The 24,762-nt window shown below is 32.2% G+C and overlaps 1 protein-coding gene across 3 annotated transcripts in view; it reads right to left on the reverse strand.

Moving 5' to 3' along the window:
- The window catches only part of LOC136041501 (procollagen-lysine,2-oxoglutarate 5-dioxygenase 1-like), a 218,580-nt gene that overhangs the window by 20,889 nt on the left and 172,929 nt on the right, over positions 1 to 24,762 (reverse strand). The window contains exons 14-16 of one of the 3 annotated variants that reach the window (XM_065726202.1): positions 16,995 to 17,141; positions 11,337 to 11,465; positions 1,974 to 5,444 (exon numbers count right to left, since the gene is read on the reverse strand). The exons of 1 other annotated variant lie outside the window; for it this stretch is intronic. In XM_065726202.1, the coding sequence (XP_065582274.1) occupies positions 5,289 to 5,444; positions 11,337 to 11,465; positions 16,995 to 17,141 (432 nt within the window). In that variant the 3' untranslated portion in view covers positions 1,974 to 5,288. Of the gene's footprint in view, positions 1 to 1,973; positions 5,445 to 11,336; positions 11,466 to 14,876; positions 15,024 to 16,994; positions 17,142 to 24,762 lie in introns of those variants that run through there. One more of the 3 variants, XM_065726204.1, reaches the window with a different exon arrangement.

Below are 24,762 nucleotides of genomic sequence, written 5' to 3' on the forward strand. Positions count from 1 at the left end.
CTCTTCCACCTGAATCTAATCAGGCTTCACTCTTTACACATTTGCATGAATTGAAAATTTCAAATTTTTTTTTTCATATTTTCATCACAGCAAGCTGTTCTCCGTTGTTACTGCAGCACCCCTTCACCTCGTTCTTGTGTCTACTGGTTCAAGCCAGGAAAGCAATATCGTCTATACTCAAATAAGTCAAGACGGAAACCCATTATCGGTTATCAGTGGAGGATAAAGACAAAATTTTCAGATTAAGACAATAAATTATTTCTGGAATAGTTTTTTTTCTTTAAAAAAAAGAATCCTTTCATAATTCTACCGTTTGCGACGTTGCCATAAAGGTGAATGTCAATGAAATTGCAAGTATATTGCATGTGTCAAAGAAGAACATAGACAAACCTTATAATTTTAAGAAATCTATTAGGAAGGCAGAAACAATTTTAGGGAAGAGACAGAGGGGGCACTTACTCCGGGCGCAAAAATTTTAGGGGCGCAAAATTTCAAATAAATAATCTAACGGTTACAACCATTCCATAATATTCGTAACTTTATTTGTATGCAAATAAAGTAGAGGGCGTAGTTAATAAATTAAAATAACTAATAAATTATTAATTAGTTAATAAAATAAATTAAAAATAATTCAATGATAATTTGGTTAACAAATGAAAATATTGTTGAAATTGTGTCTGAAAACTTTATGGGAAACAGGGGGTGGGGGGCACAACAGTGGTTGGGGGCGCAAGAGAGGCCAGAAACACTATTGTAGGGAGGAGGATCTACCTTCAAAAAAGAAACGTAATTGTAGACGTATTTTTGTATTTTGAGATTGGGTGCGTCCAATTTTGGGAGTGGGTGTTTGAAGATATATTCATAGTTTCCTGTGTACACCTGAAATGCTGGAAACTATAATTATTCAAAGCGGGGTGTACGTCAATGGAAAGGTAAATTATTCAAATACCTTGAATATGTAGAAGAAAACTCGAATTTGCCAAAAAAAAAAATCCATCTATTAATTCTGTTGTTGGCTGTAGAAATCTCAACACCTTTAACTATACGCTTTAGCAGATGTTTAGACGGTAGCATAATTCTAATGTTGATGGGGCAAATTAAAGCCGGTTACAATAGTAGTTTAAATCAAAGGTGTAACAGACCACAAATGACAGTTAATTTATACTGTGCAGCCAAAGATGATTAGATTTCCAGTTGGGAAAATTTGGATGCGCTTGGCCATTTTAATAACGCTTTTTTTTTACGACGAGCTATTCACTAAAGCTTTGGCTTTCAAAGTTCATTCTGGTATAAGAATATACCAATTATTCTGGCATACATATATAAGCTGCATTGGGCCTGGAAAGAAAATATACATAGAGATTACTTAAATCATTGTTATTTGATCAGTGGCGTCAATTAACGGTTTTTCGTGGGGGAGGGGGGCAAATTTCAATTTTACAATATCTAGATGGTGTCTGTCGTTTTTTCACTTTTTCAATGTAAGTACGAAAAAGCATCCTTCAATGAAAATACCCCCTGATTCAACGAATCAATGAGATTTTTTCAATGAAAAGGTATATTTTTTAAATCTATGAGGGCCTAAAATTTTTAGGAAGGCAGATACCATTCTCCAATTGACACTACTAAATTTCTGGTTTTTAGTGCTCAAAGGTCTTGGTTTAAATGATCACAAAATTTGATTATGGAAATTTCAGGAGAATAGTCTCGGAAAATCTTGAATTACATTTTGAGGTCTTGGCAGTTGCTGGCCATTAACAGCAACTGTGGAACACATACTGATACTTTCAGATAAATTTCGAAACTGAATTCCTAAAAATTCAAAACTAAATTTCCAAGTAAGTTTCCCAAATTATTACATTCAGTAGAGTCATCAAAATCAGCATCATGTTGTTGTGGTTTGACAAACCACCCTTTCAAAATCAATTCCTGGATATGGTGTTCCTGAGGTCTGAATTTCTTAAAGCAAGACATTATAATAATCTTCGTTTAATATTGAAAAACTAGTGACAGCACTTGAAAAATGGCAGAGGTAAGAGAAACAGAAACAATCAACGTGGTCCTCTCTGTCAATCTAAAAATTAAAATTGGCAGTCTAATAATTAAGATTTTTGGTTTCTAATCAAAGTAGAAGTAAAGCTAATTAAGACAAATACAGCCATCTACAAAACTCCCCTAAAGTGAACAAAAAACTAGTCTACAAAATATATCTCATGCATAGGAGAAAATCCTAGCTTTATTAAATTATAAAATCGTACAGAATACGCTATAAGTGTTTCTATTTCAGCTTTTTTGCGCTCTTAGCTTCGCCCGGAAGAGAAACAACTACCTTTATGAATTGTCAGACAATTACCTAGTAATCAAGTATAAGTAATTTGGTGATTAGTAGATTAATAGGGTAACTAATATAGATTACCAATTTTAGCTAATTTCCATAAGCTTAACATCTAATCACTAGGAATTTTCAACCAGATGGCGTTAAGGAATGACACATAAAAAAATTAGAATCAAAATGAGTCATGTCTCATAAAGTTTAAAAAAAGAGGTGATGCAAAATATAGATACTTGTAAACAGAAATAATTTTCCTTAGAACAAAACACTGATAAAAACAGAAAGAGTATAAACAGGAGTTAAACAAATTTTTTTTTTTTTTTTTTTTTTTTTTTTTACTTGAAGGCGAACACATTAGAAAGGTTACTTTAAAAATGTTTTTTTCTACGTAATTTCACCAAAATTAATTGAAGTTTGAGTAAAATAAGCTTTTCATTTCTTTTTGGATATACACACAGGATATCTGAAAATTTGTTCACTGATTGCAAACCTTATTTTTGCCAGGTATATGTAAGATCTGCATGAAAACGGTACAAAAAGGCTGGAAAACAAACCAAGTTACTTGGTCTTGGCTTTTGTCCAAGTTAAGTGGCTTGGATGTATTATAGGAGTTTTACAGCAGCAAAAAACTAAAATGTTGACAGATCAGGAAAAAGCTCAGTACTTCCTTTGACATCTCAGGATACTTCGATAATCTCCTGCCATGTGCAATATCCATAATCTCCAACATAAACATAATATCCTGCCTCCATAATCTCCTGCCGTGTTTGGATCTTTTTATGGGTTCAGGTCAAATTGGGTCTTCGTTGGTGCATATTAAACTTTTGAAAGATGTATTTACCTCGCAGCAAGGAATATAGTCGAAGTTGGTCATGATTAATGTCCACTAAACAGGTTTGGTTATGGTCAATGTCTTCTGAGCTTCCGAACGAGATTTTGTGCCTCTACAGCATGGTATGTGGTCGGGTTTAGCCATAATTAATGTTTAATAAACTTCTGAACAAAATCAGGTTTGAACATAGTAAATGTCTGCTAAACTTCTGAAAAAGATCTTGTACTTTTGCAGCACGAGATGTGGCCGTCTTTGATCATGAATTATCTCTGCCAAATTTCTAAACAAGATCATATTTGGTCATGAACAATGTCTACTGAACTTCCAAACAAGAGCTTGTACCTCTACAGCGTAAGATGCGGTTGTGTTTGGCATGATTAGTGTCTATTAAACTTCAAAGAATTAGGTTTGGTCATAATTAAAGTCTTCCGAAAGTCTATGTGAGATCTTAAACCCCTGCAGCAAGGGACGTGGCCATGTTTGGCCACGATTAATGTCTAACAAAGAATCAGGTTTGGTCATACCCAAAATTTCCCAAATTTCTGTGTGAAATTTTATACCTCTGCAGCAAGGGACGTGGTCACGTTTGGTCACTATTAATATCTGCTAAATTTCTGAACAGGATAATATTTGGTCATGGCCAATCTCTGCCTAACGTCTGTGTGAGATCTTGTGTCTCCGCAGGAAGGGACTTGAAAGTATTTGGTCACGATTAATGTTTACGAAATTTCTGAATAGTCAGGTTTAGTCATCACCGATGTCTGTCAAGCTTCTGGACATGATCTTACATATCTGAAACAAGGGATATCTGCTGTCACTGCATTTAACCCTTCGTATGATTTTGGCTAATGTGTTAAGACAAATTGATTATTGACTAGGTGAAATACTACCGAAATTGCTCGCTCGGAGAACCACAAATGGTTTTCTTAACCACTGATTGAACTTGGTTAGATTTTCCAGCATTTTTGTATCACTGACATATAGCTTACAAATAGAACCCTCATGAACCAAATTGATTAAGTCCACTTCTTTTGAAGTGTTTAGATTTCTGACCCATAACAGTTGACTGGTTCTTAACTTGATCCATTCACAAGGGTGAAGGATATTCTCAAAAGAATGGAGTGGTACGCAGAGAGAGGAGCGAAAGACAGAAAAAACACTAAAGCTTAAATATTGGACTCGAAAGTATCATTTAAATCCAAGCATCGTCTTCGGCCATTGGTATATAAATTGATTTTCTTCTTTATTTTTAAAATCATTCTTCGAGACGACGGAATGTTCACAAAAATTACTGAAAAAATTAACCATCTGAGGCTCAAATATTTTTCAGTGGTTGATTTCACTATTTAAAATAAATTAATTTGATTAATTTAAATAAAGAAACTCAATTGATGAACTTAATAAAATCAAATTCTTTTATAGATAAACCAAATCAATTTAATTGATGAAGCATTTTAATTAATAAATTAGATTAATTTATAATGAATTAAATAAATTAACAAAGCTAATAAAATTCATCAATTAAACAGGCTCAACTACACCCTTTACATCGGAACAAAGCAAAAATAAAAAAGACCGAACATTTTGTCGCAGCAGACATCAGGCGATGGCAATGCAGCCTTACCCGATCTGACAATGTGTTTATTAATATCAAAACTAGCAATGCATCTATTTGAGTTTTCAACCAGGTTCCTTAAATAGTCTTAGTCAATTAGGCATCTGAACGGACCATATAGCATATATAAGTCAAGTCTACAATCTTGAAAGGCTTTTTAGATATCCGGTGCAACTCATTATTTTGAATGAACTGGCAGGGACTACCCGGCAGTATTTTCAATTCACATGAAAAAAAATTAAATAATAAATAAGAAATTTGGCACAAGCTTGCAAATGTTTTCACAAAAATAAGAAAAAAGAAAGGTACCCCGACTATCAATTAGCATTTATTTGGTCGATAGCAGAGATTGCCTTATTGCATTGCAAATTAATTGCAAATGACAAGAGAACAATACATAAGAAGTATTTGGTATCAATATGCAAACATTATCACAAAAGTAGGAATTTAAAAAAAAAGAAAAAATAATCAACCACCCCCAAATATCAATTAACATTTATATTAGTAGTCTAAGGATCAATGAAAGAAATCATAATGTATCTGGTTCCTTTTGTCGTGGTTAATCCTTCATGATAGTGAGTGAGACGTCCAGGATGCATCATCGTCCATCCTTGTCGAGTTTCAATTAGGCTACAATTATAGCGGATAAACCTCACTCCGCCGCCCTGAAAGTAAAGTGAAAAAACATTAATTTCCTTATCATGTAAATCAAGTGCCTCAAAAGGCCTGTAAAAAGCCTCTTTTGTAAGGCCTGTGGGATAAACATTAAGTCGAACGATGGAGAAGAAACTCATGTTGGTCATTAAAGAGAATGAAGATACTCAGCAAAACTGTAAAATTAATTGGAAAACCTAAAAGACAATCCAACTAATTTTTTTACTTTCTTATTGAATTTTTATTTAAAGTTCATTCCCTCATTGTCTAAAGCAGGTCCCTCAAAAATATAGCCTTTGGGTTGAAAATTAAGTAGAACGACGAAGAAGATCCTTATGTTAGTCCTTTAGGAAAAAGAAGGTACCCAGGAAAACTGTAAAATTAATTAGAAAACATAAAAGACAATTCACCTAATTTTTTTACTTTCTTATTAGATTTTAATTTAAAAATCATTTCCACATTGTTTAGAGCTAATCCCTCAAAAAAATTACCTGTGGGATGAAAAAACGATGAAGAAGTATCTTATGTTGGTCTTTAAGGAAAAAGAAGATACCCAACAAAACTTCAAAATTAATTAGAAAACCTAAAAAACAACCCACCTACTTTTTTAGTTTCTTATTAAATTTTGATTTAAAATTCATTTCCTCATTGTCTAGAGCACGTCCCTCAGAAATATAGCCCTTGGTTTGAAAATTAAGTAGAACGACGAAGAAGATCCTTATGTTAGTCCTTAAGGAAAAAGAAGGTACCCAGGAAAACTGTAAAATTAGAAAACCTAAAAGATAATTCACCTAATTTTTTTACTTTCTTATTAGATTTTAATTTAAAAATCATTTCCACATTGTTTAGAGCTGATCCCTTAAAAAAAAAAATTGCCTGACGGCTTAAAAAACGATGAAGAAGTATCTTATGTCGGTCTTTAAGGAAAAAGAAGATACCCAACAAAACTGCAAAATTAATTAGAAAACCTAAAAAACAACCCACCTACTTTTTTAATTTCTTATTAAATTTTGATTTAAAATTCATTTCCTCATTGTCTAGAGCAGGTCCCTCAAAAATATAGCCTATGAGTTGAAAATTAAGTAGAACGACGAAGAAGGTCCTTATGTTGGTCTTTAAGGAAAAAGAAGATACCCAGCAAAACTGTAAAATTAATTAGAAAACCTAAAAGACAGTTCACCTAATTTTTTTACTTTGTATTACAGCGATCTGTGGATACTAGTCTGTCCAAGGCTTCATAGCACTCCAACTAGGAGGCAATCGGCCGCTGTGATCACTTGGTTTTGTGAGTTCCTTCACTTGGTTTTGTGAGTCCCCACACAGTAATAATATATCAAATGTAAGTTTTCGTTAATAATGCTATTAATGCATGTATTGCCCTGATATATCTAAATTTAAAAAAATAAACATATACATGTTTAATTAATGCTTCCAATTAATCTCAAACTTTTACTGCTATAATGAATTAATGTAAAAGTAAGTTCTGGCAAGTAAGCAAAAAAAAAAAAAAACTTTCCGCACATTAAATGGTGTTTCCATATTCAAGGCAAATGACGGTTACGGCAAATTTTACAAAAAAATTTATGCTTCAATGACATCTGACAAAACTTAACAAACATAATAGATGGCATCAGAACAAAATAGTTTATCGCATTTTCAACCCAGATTGAATTAGCATCTACATCCAGAAGGAAATGAATTTTGCCGTTTTATTTGATTCCCTGTCGACACACCGGACGTTTGGTTTGTAGAACATTAGCATCATGTCGACATTTTGCCGTCTTTTGACGAAAGGGAAGAAAATTCCCCTTGTTTTCCATGTCGAGACAAAAATTCAAAATTCAAAAAATTCAAATTGATGACGTTTGATGTTTCTTTAAATGGGGGTTTGTTTGTTGGGGGTTTGCTAAAGAAAATCATATTAGAATCAATTAATTAGCTGACTAAAAGCTGACAATTTGTTACCTCAGTGTTCAAGAGTATTTTAGTATTAGATTTGAAATTACTGCCAAAAAAAACATTCGATCTACTACTCCAAGTCGGCTTAAAAATGCACAAACCAAACGCCAAAGACCCAATGTAGCCATGAGGGTGACAGTCTGTCAACTTAGTAGTTCTAATAAAAACATGACTAAAACCTTGACTGCCAAGTCATAAAGTGGTTGCGCTAGCATTTTTTCGTTTGTTCTAATGAAGCCCACCGTTTTTGTGTTCTTTAAATTTTTATCTAAAAAAACAACAAAAATCATCAGTTTTTAAGCAAACAGTCATCACCAAAAAGAATAATATACAAACTAAGGGCGGTAAAAAAACTAGGACATCTTTTTTGAACCCAAACTAGAAAATTGTATTAAAATCACATATTCTAATTGATGATTTTTTTTCCTACATATAAGAGAAAAGACCAATAAAACTGAAGGGAAAACACTTCATAGGTCGATTTATCTCAAACAACTCTTCAGAACAGCGATGTATTATTGGTAGGTAGAGTACATTACCTCAGAATATATTACCGGTAGATCGCTTAGAAGCAAGTTACGTAGAATAGAAAAGTTATAGCTCAAAAATTTTTTCCAACTACTAGAAAACACTTTGTATATGGAAACTTTTACCTCATCCCCTTCCAGTATTACCCTCAATTTTTTTGCTATGTCTTGCCATTGCATCGGACTAAAACACTATATTGTATATAGCACCAACTTTCCAACAGTTTACATATATGAATGGTTTGAAAAGATGCCTGACGCAAGTTGATGCAAATTCACACAAATTTAGATGAAGACGAAATTTATTTGTAGAAATTTGGAGGGGGAAGGGGGGGAGGGGTGGTTGAATTTGTCAGTTTTTCCTTTTTTACATGAAAATACTCGAAAAAGGAGATTTTTAAATGAAAATGCCCCAAAAAAGTATTCCCAGATATGGAAAGGGAAAAAATATATAGAATGCAAATCGAAAATATTACCTCTCCCCTCTCCACGCTGTAGTGTTTGAAAATTAGAAATTAGAAAATTGAACCTAAGAGATCTTTCAAAAGGTTCAACGACTGCTAGGGTGCATTGGGAGAATTGGGATAACAAATCAAACTTTGGCGAGCGCGGAGGGTTGAGTGGTACGCAGTCACCCTCATAAACGGAATAATTTCAGTTCATTTTAGGTTTTAATGTCTCTTTACAGTAATTTAAGATAACTTGTTGTTTTTGTGATAATTTATTTAATAATGCGAAGAGTCAATGGAGAATCACTAAAATCTAAAAGAATTGAGAAAACAGGCTCGGTGAAACTGGCTCCTGGAGGGTTCAAATCAAACAGTTCGTGGTAATGAACTGTAAGTAAGGAGCGATCCGGCTCAATAGTGACCAAAATTCTAAAAACGGAATTTTTATACCAATAAATACATCACAGGAATCAGATTTTTATGCCGATTTCAAATATATAATCCCTAATATAATCTCAAACCTAAAATATATAAATATATATTTCAATATATATATATAAATATATAATCTCAAATATATAATATATAATCATCGATTTAATCGATGATTAAATAAAAATTAAAATCATCGACCTTCGGTTTTTTCATCTATTTTTATTGAACTCAAGGCTACGTAAAAACTAACCAAGAGCTTACACTTTTAAAACGTTCAAAACGATTTAATAAATAAATTTATTCCTAAGAGTTTAGCTGAAGTTTGTCTTATTTTTAAAATAAATGAGGTTACATTTACTAAGTAGGCTAGACCTAAGGAAAGAAAAGGTGCAAAATGCAAGATCTAGCAAAAACCTGCTCAAAATAAGCTGATTTAATGATGTAAATCATGAAAAAAGTCAAGAAAATTAAGCCAACATACATCAGTATAAAATAAAAGAGAATGACTAAAAATTCTCATCTGTTTTCATCAGCTTGACCAGTCATCAAACTAGAATACTGACCAAAATTCTCCTATGTAGAATCCAAGCAATTACAGCCTCCGTTCTGGGTGAATACCAAGCTGGCTTCCAACCTGGAGGATCGACCATTGACCAAATCTTCACCGTTCGTCAGCTCATGGAATGCTTTGTCGAGTTCAACAGAGACCTATATCATCTCTTTATTGACTTTCGGCAAGCCGTCGATTTAATCTGGAGGAAAGGTCTGTGGCACATCCTAAGACATTACAGTATCCCCGACCAAATCGTCACGATTATTGAGAATATGTACAGCCAATCCAGAAACTGGATACTCACCACTGATGGACTCTCTGATGAATTCTCAACATCCTCGGGAGTTGTACAAGGATGTATTCTGTCACCCCACCTGTTCAACCTGTTTCTTCACGCCATACTGTCACTGATACCAGACGAACATGGAGCCAAAATAGGTGGAGTCCTAGTAAACAAGCTGGCCTATGCTAACGACATCGACCAGATCTCTACAACGGCCGCTGATCTCCAAAGACAAGGAGACTGTCTCAACGAAGCCACAAAACCTTTTGGCATGCAAATTAACGCCAAAAAACGAAAGTTATGGTCACGTCACACCAAAAACAAGCAACTACTCGTTCCATAATGATTGACGGCCAGCCAGTTGGAACGGTCGACCAGTTCGTCTACCTGGACAGTCTCCTCACAGCGGACAATTGTCATACCTCCGACATCAAACGCCGCCTAGCTCTTGCTAGCTCTAGTTTTAAAAGGCTCACAAATATCTGGAAATGCCGAAACTTGTCGAACCAGCTGAAAGTTCAACTTTTCAACAGCCTGATTGTGCCAATTGCTATATATGGGTATGAGACCTGGACCCTGAAGATCGAAAATGAGCGCAACCTACTTGCATTCGAGATGAGATGTCTCCGTCGCATCGCAAGAATCACCTACACTGAACATGTGACCAATGAGGAGGTGCAAAGACGGCTGAAGTCCCCCGACACAATCCTAAATAAAATCAAACGACAACAACTGCGATGGCTCGGGCATGTCAAGAGAATGGACCACGACCGTCTACCAAAAATCTCCCTCGAAGGAACCATAGACGGATCTCGACCACGAGGAAGACCTCGCAAGAGTTGGATTGAAAACTTTGACCGAAAGCGCATCGTAGAGTTGTCTCGAACTGCACGTGATAGAACAACGTGCCGAGTCCTAGTTCATGCCCTGTCAAAAGAAGTGGCCCCAAAACGTCCCGCGAGGATGGACGGAACTTAAGTAAAAGTAAGTAAATTGACTAAAATTTTTCATGTTCATTCAGCTTATTACTTATTAATAATTAACTTAATAAGCTATAATTATTATTAATAAATTAATTAATTAATAAATAATAATTTAATTATTATTAAAAAATAATAATTTTATTAAGTGTTTACTTATTACAGCCACCATCATCAAATGTTAGAGTCCTTATGCTCAAACTTCGCAGAAACCTGAGTGGAGATATATGAGGGTATTACTGTATGATGCAAAAGCAGAAGAAAGCTACCTGAAGGAGGAATTTGTAATGTGTAATGGCTCCTCCAATACTCCCCCCATGCATCAACAGCTTGGATAAAATGTAGGTACATTACACAACCTCTAAACCTGAACCATGCAAGGATTTTCAATTCAGGCTATTGCCCTCATTTACATTACCAAATTGATTAAAAAGTATTCTCTCAGATATTAACAAGGATGTCAAATCACGAAAATATAGGGGGGAGGGGGGCAAGATATATTTTTTATTTTTAGGAGATACAAAATGTATTTTTGAACATCTATGGGCCTATTTTTTAGACTCTAGAGGATATTTACAACCTAAAATAAACATTGTCATTACATTCAATTTCCACCCCACCCCTCGGAATTTACACCCGCGGATATTAGGAGCAGTTAAATTTACGGATTTTCTGCCATAATTTACAAAAAAAAAAAAAAATAAAATAAAAACCTACTTCATAATCGATTCCAGCTCGGTTCAAGGCCACGTTGATTGTATAGGTAGAAGAATCATGATGTGGGCGGAGTGATGGTTGTTCGTCAGGTCGATAACGGACAACGAAGTTCATGATAGATCTTGGTGGCTAGATGATAAAGGAAACATCAGTTAGACATGACATACAAGATCATCACTGAAAGAGCACCATCCAAGTAGTTCTATTCCAAAAACCTTCCGAAACAGGGGCATGTAGGTACACGGATTGTCTCATTTTTTTTTTGTTTTTTGTTTAAGGTAAATGCAAGGACTTATGTGAGCGTAAATGCCTTTAGGTGAAGGTCATAGCCCGGCCCCAATAAAACAGCAAAAAAATGGAGAAGGCCGAAACAAAATCGAGTCTGTACTAAGATTTCAAGTAATTACCTTTATTTCATAACTAATTTGATAACTTTATTTTATTTAGATAAATGAAGAAAACAATGGTAGTCTCTCCAGTTGAACAAAGCTCTTCACAATCCGCAAAATTTCGAAATCTTCTCTTCTCTATCTCCAGCATGAAGGGGCTACTAAGCCTCCTTGGTGCTCCGGTCAAAACCCTCCCCTATTACCAGTAGACATATAAAAAAAATCATTTCTTTTTATTTACTATTTTCAAATGAAGCTGCCTCAAAGAAGCGTTTAAAAGGGTTATGGTTTTTAAAGCGCAACGTGCTCTTGTGCTGCTAGAGAGGGGGTAAATTTCCCTTTCAGAAAAATATAGTGAAGTACACTACTAGTTCGACTATCAATTAAAGTAATCCATTCTTTCACAAAGTAAAATTAAGTTCTATGCAATTTACTTTAATCCCCTTACAGCATGTGCAAATATGGAGCATAAAAGCAAAAACGCAAACGAATGGAAATCTCTACTTCTAAAACAAGGGAATAAAAAACCGATGTAAAATTTAAAATTTGGCTTTGCATTATTTTTTTTTTAAATAGCTTTCAAAATTTACTTAAAAAAATGTGTTCAACCAGTCTGGTGTTTGAAATATTTAGGACGAAAAATTTTCCACCATTGTTATATAAGTTCAGCAAAATAAAAAAAAAACAAAAACAATATATTAAATAAAGTCTTTTGGGCAATAATCGCACAGTCTTTTTTATCCTATTTTATTAATTGAGCTCCTTTTAACGTTCCTATGAACGCGCTTTAAAATTTGACTTTGTTTAGTTGGTTATAATGGGTTTAAAATTAACTTTTCTTTGATTTATTTTCAACAAGCCTAATTTCTAAAACATTTAGATCAGAAAAGTCCCCCTTTATTATAAAAGTTCAAAAAAACTTCGCAAAAAAAACAAAAAAAACAAAAAAAACAAAAAAAAAAGAAAAAAAAAAAGAAACTTCAACTGAGTTAAAGGCGCAGAAACAAGAACATTTATTAAAGACTTTTGAGTAATCGTCAAGGAGTCTTCTTTGTCTTATTTTATTAGTTGAGCTCTTTTTCAAGTTGATATGAACTTGCTGTAAAATCGGGTTTGATTAGTTGGTTAAAATGGACTTCAGAGTTATATATATAAATATATGTATTTATATATATAAATACATATATATGTATTTATATATATACATGTATATTCTGTAGTTATTCTTTTTTCTTAAATTTACCAATTTCATACATTCTTGGACAGATGAACAGCAAAAAAAAATTATGATTATAATAGTCAATTTTTAGTTTAGAATTTAATAGACAACTAACTGGTCTGACAGCTTTATAGCTCCTAACTCATTACCAGTGGCAAATAAATACATGTAAATTAACATAATAAGTAGCGTACGCTAAATAAAAGGCATGCAAAAGTTCAAAAAAGGGTTCACCAAAATCAATACAAAAATATAAATACAACCTTATAACCTTATAGGTAAACCTTATTAGGTAAATATAGCCTTATAACCATAAGGCTATAAGAATGAGATAAAAGTCAAAATTGAAAAGTTGATAGAATGAAAATAAAAAATGAAAACACAGTGAAAAATGTTTTAAGAACGTGTTAAGACCTTATCTTTAGCTCTAATATGACACACTATCCCCGCAGCAAAAGAAAGAAAATTTGTAGATTTAAACAAACCTAAAAAATCCTAAGTATTCGACTAAACAGCTTCACAGTTACGTAGTTTTTAGGCTTTGTTTATTTGCTAAAGCTTATTAGCTTTTTACCTAAAAAAACACACTAAAAATATTACAAATGATCCATATTCTCGTCAGCGAAAATCTTTTTTTAATTTCTAATCTCATTTTGAAATTGAAATTATTCAGTTATAGTTAATTCTATGATTAATTATAAAATTAAACATAACTGCATGGTTTCATTTAGTTACATATTGATTATGTAAAATGAATAATTACAATTGAAACTTATAATTAATTAAAAATGTTTGTTAATTTTATTTCGATGAATACAAAAATATAAAAAGATAGCACCATCTTACTAAATAAAAATATATTAGTCTTGTATCGTCTTAAACACCATACATTTAGGAACAAAATTTTATACGCCATACATTTAGGAACAAAATTTTCTGTACCTTTTTTCTGAAGAAAAACTAGAAAAAAAATCAGTACGAGCCACATTTTCCTAATTTTAGTACAAAATTTAAGGTTCAATGAATAAGGATTATTATTATACTTATGAAAATCCTGACATGTCGCTTTGTAATTACCAAAGGTAAAAACTTTATAAAGATGATGTTAGTATTGGGAACTTATCTTTTAAACTGAAAAACTCATAAATCCCCATTTTGATATTTCACTTGAGACCTTTTTTTTTTGGGGGGGGGGGTAGGGGGAATTTTCAATAAAAATTTCTTTTCTGCTATATCCATTGGAAAAAATGAAAAAAAATACAGATTTGCCCCCCCTCTAGATATTGAAAAATAGATTTAGCATCACCCTCCTAATTTTCGTGAATTTACGGCGATAGTTTAATCTATATTTTAAAAAACTTCTTTTGAACTTTAAAGAGAAACTTGCACAGCTTATGAGATGCAGGTTCTCGCTACAGTCGTGCCCACGCCCATGTTCTTTTGAACTTGAAGTCAGATTAGCAGCATATCAATACACTTGACTACTGTTTTCCTAGCAATATGCTTTTAAAAAGCAAGGATCCCACAAGTTGCTATGTATATTGAAACTTTGAATCTTTTAGTCTGCTAATTTTCCCAGGCATCAAAATTAGAGAATGGAATCCCCTCTTTGGAAACCTTTAAGATTCTTTGGTATCAAAAATAGCAAACTCCTGCACTGACCTCCGATTCAAAGAGGCCCGATCCAGATACCCAATCCACGAGGCCCGATCTGGGTAACGACTAGGGCACCCGGATCTTTTAAAGAAGCAACTTCAATGTTACAAGTAATTTGTATTCGTTTGAATTTAAGAAAACTGAAATACATTTTTATCTCAGCAGATGATGCTAATATATAAACAATAATTGTCTCAGAGTGATATTTGAAACTGTTAATCCACCACCTTTACTTTGTTATTTCATCCATCACCATAACTTTTCAAATTTTCTTACTTCAGCATAATATCCTTCAAAGACCCTCTGCTGAAGAGGATTTAAATAAAGTTCAATCATATGATGCCATGTTTTTTCGAGATCAATTTGTCTCAGATGAATGTCACGGGTGGGTACAGACTCATAACCACCCTCTAATCGAGGGTCCTAAAAAATCAGTGAAATAAATAACCATAAAAGAAAAACTCTAAAACTACCCATGCACAAGAGTACCCAAGTATCAGGGGGAGAGTATAGATGGCTCTCGTTCCAATAAGAAAGAGTACACTTAAACATATTTTCTGAAAATTGTCAAAAAAGAACTTTTAGTGGAATCACAAAGAGAGATTTGGTTTTGATATAAAATCAAGATTAAACTCAGTTTTTGGATGAGGGACGGATCTCTTAACTCAACTCTCCCTCCCGTATTTGGGTACGGACTTGTATTAAATTCTACACAAAGAGGCATATTTTCTACCAGTTCTATTTAACAGTTTAATCTTACAAACTCTCATATAGCATATCTAGATAACTCACCAATGGCTAATTATTTTTAGTCTATTTATATATTTACTGCTTTTAATATATTTTTGTTGCTAAATCACTCCAATATATATTTACAGCTTTAACTGTTTAGATTAGTCCCAATTATTATACCTTTTTTTCCCTTTCGATTTCTAGACTTCGACCCCTCTTTACGTTACCACCGGTCGTAAACATAAAGGAAATTCAAGGTGGAGCTTCACTAATAAAAGCTACCTGTGGCTAAAAAAGACTGTGATGGGAACTAATGTATCAGTAATTTGTTTACCAAAGAAGTATACTTGAGAACAACAGGTCTTTGGCCGGCAGGAAGACAAAGAAGAAGAAGAACAATTAAACGAGTATTTCACCTGAATACAACCAGGTGTTACAAAATTGAAAAATGGAAAGAGATTAAACCATAGCAATTTAAAAAAATGAGAAAAAATCTAAAATTAAAACAGAATAAATGAAAAAAAATAAATGAAATAACTATTCCATGGACAAACAGTAGAAGTAGAATATATAAACAATGAGCTACTTCTAACAATACATAAGTAACTGCAACAAAATTAATTATATAAGATAATATTAGTTTAATAAAATACTAAAACTATTGATAAATATCAATAATTAATAAAATTAAAATTAATAAAATAAAGTAAAATTAACAATAAAACGTTAATAAAATGAAACATAATAGAGATATTTCTCTTCCCAATGACTGTAAACCCGTTGTCCTGTACACATACTCCTTTGATTTTGTCATAGTTGGCCAGTTTGGCTTCAGACATTTTATTCCAAGTTTTAAGGTTGTCAATTGAATAAAAACTTGTTTATTATTATTGTTAATCCTGTAGTGAGTATCTAGATATGCGTGGGTTGAGAAACCAGCACAAAAATATTGCCTCTCTACTGATGAAGAGCTGTGTGTAAGGATTCATTAAGTAACGATAGCAGTAAATTCATTCTAATATGTCGATGCACTTGACTTCTTTTCACGTGAATACTGCCAGGGCGCATGCGTATTATCTTTACATTTGCAGCGGTAGTCATACTTCGAAAAGCAAAGTAATTATTCAGATTGGATACAACGCTATCCAAAACAGCGCTTGCCTAGATTCACATTGAAGAAAGCTTCTGCGATACGCAATATTTAGAAATAGCGATAGGAAGTAGTTTAGCTATCGCCATTTAATTTAAAACAAACAAGATTTCTTAAAATCCAATTTTCACTTTCAATACTTACAGCTTCCATGACTGTTGTTGTTGTTTATAGAAAATTTGGACAACAATTTTTATAGTTGTTGATGTTACATAGATTTTTTTTCCAGAAAAATTATCTAGTTGTCCAACAGAAATTGAATTTTGTCAAATTGCTTAATAAAGTAACTAAAATTGTTTGTTTCAAGAACTAAAATTGCTGTCTCAGGAGCTAAATTGTCAAGACAAGCAGATTTTGTTTTTGTGGGAACATTCACGCGAACCTAGGATAACGTAATTGTTTTCAGATATCTTACAAGTCGACCTTTGGGCATCTTACACTCAGCTCTTCAAAAATTTCCTATCAAAGCCAAGTCAAAACGTCACACGACATCTACCACACAGAGAACCTACGTCATGAAAATATCCAAGAAAAACGCGTTCCTGTAGTGGCCTAACGTACTCTTTTAGAATATGAAGCCATTCAATTTCGTATCCAATCTGGTTCATATGAATATCTCGTGTTGGTACATTTTCGTAAGCACCAGCCAATCGGTCATCCTGAATATAGAATAAAAATCAAATCCTTATAATATTACTGCTAGTCAATGTCACTAAATACCGAAATTCTCAAATATTTACTTATTTTACAATTAGTAATTTTCCAGCAATAAAAAAAATGAAAGAAGGGAGGTGAGCAAGACTACATTACCATATTCGTTTGAGTTTTATAGTATATTACAGATTACTCGACCTAAAAAGATCAAAAACGTGCAATAATGTCTTTAAACACTAAAATGCTGGAACCCTCACACAATCATACGTTTAATCAAATAAAGTTAAATTATTAAAAATTAAATAATTTTATTTATTATTCATATTTTATTATTTTATATTATTTTATTATATTATCATTAATATATTTTATTCATATATTATCATTAATAAAAATAATAACAATAACAATCAAAAAGAAATTAAACAATTAAAGTACCAATGATATCAAAATAAATCCATTTTTTGTCCCCTGGACCTATCTTAGGTCTATACATAAACTTAAAACGTCAGAATTTTTTTAGGCTATTTCAAAGTTTTTTTTAGGCTATTTAAGTTTTTTTGAAGCTTGATTTTTTTTTTTTAATGAATCAGATTTATCATCAACATTTTTCGCCCGAAAAATTCCAACACTAACAATGTGTTAATTCCGAGAGACACGTAAACCTCCAAAAGAGATACAGCTATTTAGCTGTTCGGTGTCATTTGTTTTTAGCTTATTATTTCCTAATTTCCCATCCACGTTTCTTTTTGTGTGAGGCCTGCTAGTACCGAAAACAGTCTAAGTGTACCTTGAGGTCTTTTTGAGTAGAATTGACTTCCCGATTTTTTCCGGATTTCAAGGATTTATATGGTTGTATTAATTTCAATTAATTCAAACAATAAGATTTCATTCCCACTGCCATTATTTCTTCTACAGCTTCCAATTTCTCATTTTGGAACAAGATACAGAGAAAATCAATGTTCATTCAATCGCCTACACTTTTAAGATATTGCCGATAAACCAAATTTTTTGAATAAATTAATGGCTTTTTCATAAAATTTAATTTCTAACTGAAATTGACGGTAACTTCCGAAAAAAAAAACAACAAAATGATAAAAATATTTTTGGACTTGTTTCTAAAAGACGGAATATTATGTCAAAGCGAATATTTCATGACTAACAGAGCTTCTACGGTAAACTTCTACTGCCATCTTACACATACATCTGTTAAATGTTCGTTCTGCTTATGAAAAGCTTCTCCCGAGCAAGGGAAGATTTAGTCAAAATATTCTAGCCCGATTGTATAATGCGTTAGTTTTACCGAATTGTCTCTACATTCCTCCGTTTCGGGACAGTTTTACGCAGACAGAGAAGAAAGAGTTGTTTATTTTTTTTTAAATATGCCAAGTATTTGCTTGGGCTTCCACATTGGTCCGAAAACCGGTATTCGATCAGCATATTCAGACTGGTAGAGCCCACTTTGTCAATTCCTACCGGAGTAGTGAATTTCCATACAAGTTCCTGACTGGTAGAGCCCACTTGGTCAATTCCTACCGGAGTAGTGAATTTCCATACAAGTTCCTGACTCTTGGTCATCTTTGGTTAGCTCTTCAGGGACACAATTGAAATGAAGATTTTTTTAAAGGTGACGTTGAGCTAAGCCGTTTTTTGTATATATTCGTGTTAAATGGTAATATGTCGCTTTTATTTTGTTATATTTATTATCATTTTTATAGTCCCCCACCTATTGTATTTTGCATAGTTTTAGCCACTAATAAATTTAAATCATATCATATCATACCCCACTCTGTTCATAATTTTCTCATGTTGACACATTTTTTTCTCTAGTTTCATTGCCTTCTCCAGAAAAATATCAAATGGAAATAATAATTGAAGGTGTACATTATTTTTCGGCGATACTATCTGCGGACAGACATTAGATGGCAGAAGTGTATATTTTATTTGACTGATAATGCAAGAGTCTCTAATCCCATAAGTCGAAATAATCCGTAATATACCTGTGAAATCTATTAGAAAGAGAAATAACAAAAGGGCTTATAAACACAGCATTACAAGGACATTAACCAGCACACGAAATTAGCCTAAAACAAAAAAAAGTAAATATTCTTACCTTAGGTCTATAGTGGAAAAGAATCATCAGCAAAATATCAGAGATCAATATAAACTTGTAATATGCCCAATTTTCTGTCTGTGGGGATTTAACACTATCCTACTAAAGGTAAATATACCATATTTTAATAGTGCATAGCTTGTGCTAAAGATTTTACATAATTATCAAGAAATATGTCTGAAGTTTAGCACTTTGTGTAAGTGGTTATTCATTACAAGAACATTAAGTATCGTAGAAATTTTCTTAATTCTTTTCATAATAATAATAATAGTAGTAACTGTAATAATAATAATGAAAATTCAGTCAAGTCAGGAGCATGAAAAAAGGGCAAAAAAAATAAAACAAAATTGGATTTTAAAAAGGGTTTTCGAAAATAAGTGATATTTTTCCAAAAGATAGATCCATGAAATTCTTAATTCGCTTACAGATGCTATTTTTGTTTAATTTATTTCGTTTTTTTCACATTCCCAAACTTTTGAATTTTTAACAAGATGATATCTGTGAAATTCCTATTTAACTTTTCTTTTCTTTGTTTTTATAAGTGGCGTCAATTGACACTAAATTTAATGGCTTATATTTCTCACAAAGAAAGCCAATCAAATTTTTAAAGGGCGTAATTGCTTATCTCTCTAGGAATTGCGTTTCCTTGAACAATTGGAACGAAAATCCCTAAATAACGAGTAAATTTCTTCATGTTAGTGAAAAATATAACAAAAACTTTTTAATACAAGAATAATAATTAAGAGTCTGAATATGTCACTTCGCACTCGGAAGCTATTATCAACGAAAAAAAAATTATGTATATCTAAAAAAATATAGTTTCAACAAAACATGAAAAACAAACAAAACACAACAAAAGGTATACGATAAAAAGTCGAAAAACGAAGGGGAACACATATTTAAACAAGATCGGCGCAATAATAAACAAGGAACAAGGAATGTTTGGTGTATACTATCGCATGCATGTGTCCGATTTAACCTGTATAATACACAATAAAAAGACTGTTTCATTTTGCTAGAGTCCCGTATCAAAAAATTAACTCAGACATGCACACAAAACGTATACAGCAGATATTCCTGCCTTGCGCTATTTTTGTTGTTACATAGACTTCGCCTAAATTTAAGTTTCATTTTATTTATTTTTTTGGCATTTTTATGTTATTTGTATTGTTTGTATATGAATAATTTTACTCGTAATTAATAGGTTTTCATTTTAACAATAAACCAAAAGTAGTGTGGGCCAAGTGTGTTGTAATTTCTGTCAAGGTTGTATCGGGGAGGGGGTTTTACTGGGTTTGAAACCACCACTCCCCCTAAAAAAAAACGTTGTGTCAAACTCTTAAAAACGTAACAAAAGTGCATAAGGAATTTAATTGAAGTTTCCCTAAAATTGCAAAAAAACCCATTTTGATGTGTTTTTTTTAAGTTTTTTTTTTTAGTTCCCCCTCCAAGCAAAAACCCTGGGTACGTCCTTGATTTTGTCTAGATGTGTCGCTCAGACCCCGAGGCGTTAGTTAAACTGGTTTTGGAGAGGCAGAGTTTAAAATTTTCGAGATTTTGTTCTCCATTAAAAAATCATTAATTTGATTAACTTGCAAAAATACATCAGAAAAAAAAACAACGGAAAGAGAGCATCTTTTAAAATGGCCATAAAATGACACTAGTCTTCATTTTCCTGCTTTTTTTTAGAAGCTTTGCCCTGATATATGAATGATATTTAACAAAATTGCTCAGATTAACTTTCCACAATTCTAAATATTTACTCAGAGAGACATTCGAACCCCCCAGGAATAAAATAACTGGGAACTGAAGAGTAACTTGGATATGTACTAGCTCTAAGTAAAGGATTTGAAATCTCCAAGGAAATTAAATTGCAAATGAAAAGGATATCAATTTGACAAAAATAACATTCAGAGAACCCGGTGGTCCCAATCCCTGAGAAAAATAGACTTAAATCAATGTGCAGTTAGAATTGCTTTTTGTTTTAAATAAAGTTAAGTAAAAGAGGGTGATAATTTCGCAAAGGCGACTAATCGATGCAGCCAATACTTGTTTGTTAACTTTTAGAAAGGCAAGCCCGCCTAGAGTGTCAGGCAGGTTGACCAAAAATTTAAAATTGACAAAGGCACAAATTGGCACATAAGTCATTAAAAAATAATGAGATTTTAAGTGTACTTCTTGCTTTTAAATATTTAAATTCATCGAACAAAAAGCAATTTAGGGTCTGAGATACACAACAGCTAGTACAAGGCATTACAACAAGAACGTTAACTATGTGTCATAATTATCATTATTACTACCATTATTATATATTATAACATCATAGTATATATAATATATTATCACAAATAATATATTATACAATTATTAATATATATATATATATATATATATATATATATATATATATATATATATATATATATATATATATATATATATATATATATATATATATATATATATATATATATATATATATATATACTAGCTGTTGGGGTGGCGCTTCGCGGTACCCCAACACCTAGTTGGTGGGTCGCTTCGCGCCCCCCAAGCCCCCTGCGCGTGTAAGTCGTTACGCGCCATATTATTTACGCGCCATTGTAGTTGTGTCCCTGTGTCCCACCTGTGAATAGATATATATATATATATATATATATATATATATATATATATATATATATATATATATATATATATATATATATATACTAGCTGTTGGGGTGGCGCTTCGCGCCACCCCAACACCTAGTTGGTGGGGGCGCTTCGCGCCCCCCCCCCCCCCCAAGCCCCCCCGCGCGCGTAAGTCGTTACACGCCATATTAGTTACGCGCCATTGTAGTTGTGTCCCTATGTCCCACCTGTGAATATAGATAGATATATATATATATATATATATATATATATATATATATATATATATATATATATATATATATATATATATATATATATATATATATATGTTTTTAACTACGTAAAACTTTCGAATATACAACATTCTTTGTCTGTGCATATAAATAGATTGTCAGGTTTACCGACTCTTGAACATGCAACATATAATGGTCCATGGGAAAACAATCCGTATTCAGATCTATACCTCATGATTCTAATGATTGCCCTTGAGCTTTGTTGATGGTGATTGCTAATCGACCATTCCCTGAGTCACCATCGTCATTTATATATCCCCCTGTGCACCCCGGCGTCCCCTTTGTAGTTTTGTCCCTGTATCCCGGTCGTCATTTATATTCCCTGTGTCCCGGTCGTCATTTGTGTCCCGGTGTCCCAGTCTGTGATTTCTCTTTGAATGTCCCGGGCGTCATTTATATTCCTCGTGTCCCGGTGTCCCGGTTAGTTTTCTTTTTCTCCTTTATTTTTCAGTTTTTTTCCTTTTTTTAGTTTTTTTTTTCTTTTATAGTTCTTTTAGTTTTTACCTTTTTTAGTTTTTTTTAGTTTTTTTAGATGAAAATTTTTTTTAGTTTTTTCCTTTTTTTCTTTTTGGTTTTTTATTGGTTTTTACCTTTTTTTTTAGCTTTTTTAGTTTTTTTTCGTTTTTTCTCTTCTATTTTTCATTTTTTTCCTTTTTTTTAGTTTTTTTTTAGTTTTTAGTTTTTTTAGTTTTTTACCTTTTTTTAGTTTTTTTAGTTTTTTAGCTTTTTTATTTTTTTTATTAGTTTTTAGTTTTTTTTGTAGTTTTTTTGAAGTTTTCATCTTTTTAGTTTTTTTATTTTTATTTATATTTTTTTAGTTTTCTTTTTCTCCTTTATTTTTCAGTTTTTTTCCTTTTTTTAGTTTTTTTTTCTTTTTTAGTTCTTTTAGTTTTTACCTTTTTTAGGTTTTTAGTTGAAAATTTTTTTGTTTTTTTCATTTTTTTCTTTTTAGTTTTTTATTGGTTCTCTTCTATTTTTCAGTTTTTTCCTTTTTTTAGTTTTTTTTAGTTTTTTTAGTTTTTTACCTTTTTTTAGTTTTTTAGTTTTTTAGCTTTTTTATTTTTTTTATTAGTTTTTAGTTTTTTTTTGTAGTTTTTTTGAAGTTTTCATCTTTTTAGTTTTTTATTTTTATTTATATTTTTTTAGTTTTCTTTTTCTCCTTTATTTTTCAGTTTTTTTCCTTTTTTTAGTTTTTTTTTCTTTTTTAGTTCTTTTAGTTTTTACCTTTTTTAGTTTTTTTTAGTTTTTTAGATGAAATTTTTTTTTAGTTTTTTTCCTTTTTTTCTTTTTAGTTTTTTATTGGTTTTTACCTTTTTTTTTAGCTTTTTTAGTTTTTTTTCGTTTTTTCTCTTCTATTTTTCAGTTTTTTCCTTTTTTTTAGTTTTTAGTTTTTTTAGTTTTTTTTACCTTTTTTTAGTTTTTTTAGTTTTTTTAGTTTTTTTAGTTTTTTTAGTTTTTTAGCTTTTTTATTTTTTTTTTTAGTTTTTAGTTTTTTTTGTAGTTTTTGCCTTTTTTTAGTTTTTTCAGTTTTTTTTTTAGTTTTGTTTTTTACCTTTTTTAGCCTAACCAGGATTTAGACGTCACCTGATCCACAGATCCACAGATCCACAGACAACTTATTTTTATATATATAGAAGAAGATATATATATATATATATATATATATATATATATATATATATATATATATATATATATATATATATATATATACTAGCTGTTGGGGTGGCGCTTCGCGCCACCCCAACACCTAGTTGGTGGGGGCGCTTCGCCCCCCCCCCCAAGCCCCCCCACGCGCGTAAGTCGTTACGCGCCATATTAGTTACGCGCCATTGTAGTTGTGTCCCTATGTCCCACCTGTGAATATATATATATATATATATATATATATATATATATATATATATATATATATATATATATATATATATATATATATATATATATATATATATATATATATATATATATATATATATATATATATGTTTTTAACTACGTAAAACTTGCGAATATACAACATTCTTTGCTGTCCCATTGTCTGTGCATATAAATAGATTTTCAGGTTTACCGACTCTTGAACATGCAACATATAATGGTCCATGGGAAAACAATCCGTATTCAGATCTATACCTCATGATTCTAATGATTGCCCTTGAGCTTTGTTGATGGTGATTGCTAATCAACCATTCCCTGAGTCGCCATCGTCATTTATATATCCCCCAGTGCACCCAGGCGTCCCCTTTGTAGTTACGTCCCTGTGTCCCGGTCGTCATTTATATTCCCTGTGTCCCGGTCGTCATTTGTGTCCCGGTGTTCCAGTCTGTGATTTCTCTTTGAGTGTCCCAGGCGTCATTTATATTCCTTGTGTCCCGGTGTCCCGGTCGTCATTTATATCCCCCTGTGCCCCCCGGCGTCCCCATTGTAGTTGTGTCCCTGTGTCCCGGTCGTCATTTATATTCCCTGTGTCCCGGTCGTCATTTGTATCCCGGTGTCCCGGTCTGTATATACATTCATTTTTTAGTTTTGTTTTTCTCCTTTATTTTTTTCCTTTTTTCTTTTTTTTCTTTTTTAGTTTATTTA

The sequence above is a fragment of the Artemia franciscana genome, unplaced genomic scaffold (genome assembly GCF_032884065.1).
Source record: "Artemia franciscana unplaced genomic scaffold, ASM3288406v1 PGA_scaffold_23, whole genome shotgun sequence".
In the NCBI taxonomy this organism is placed as follows: Eukaryota; Metazoa; Arthropoda; class Branchiopoda; order Anostraca; family Artemiidae; genus Artemia; species Artemia franciscana.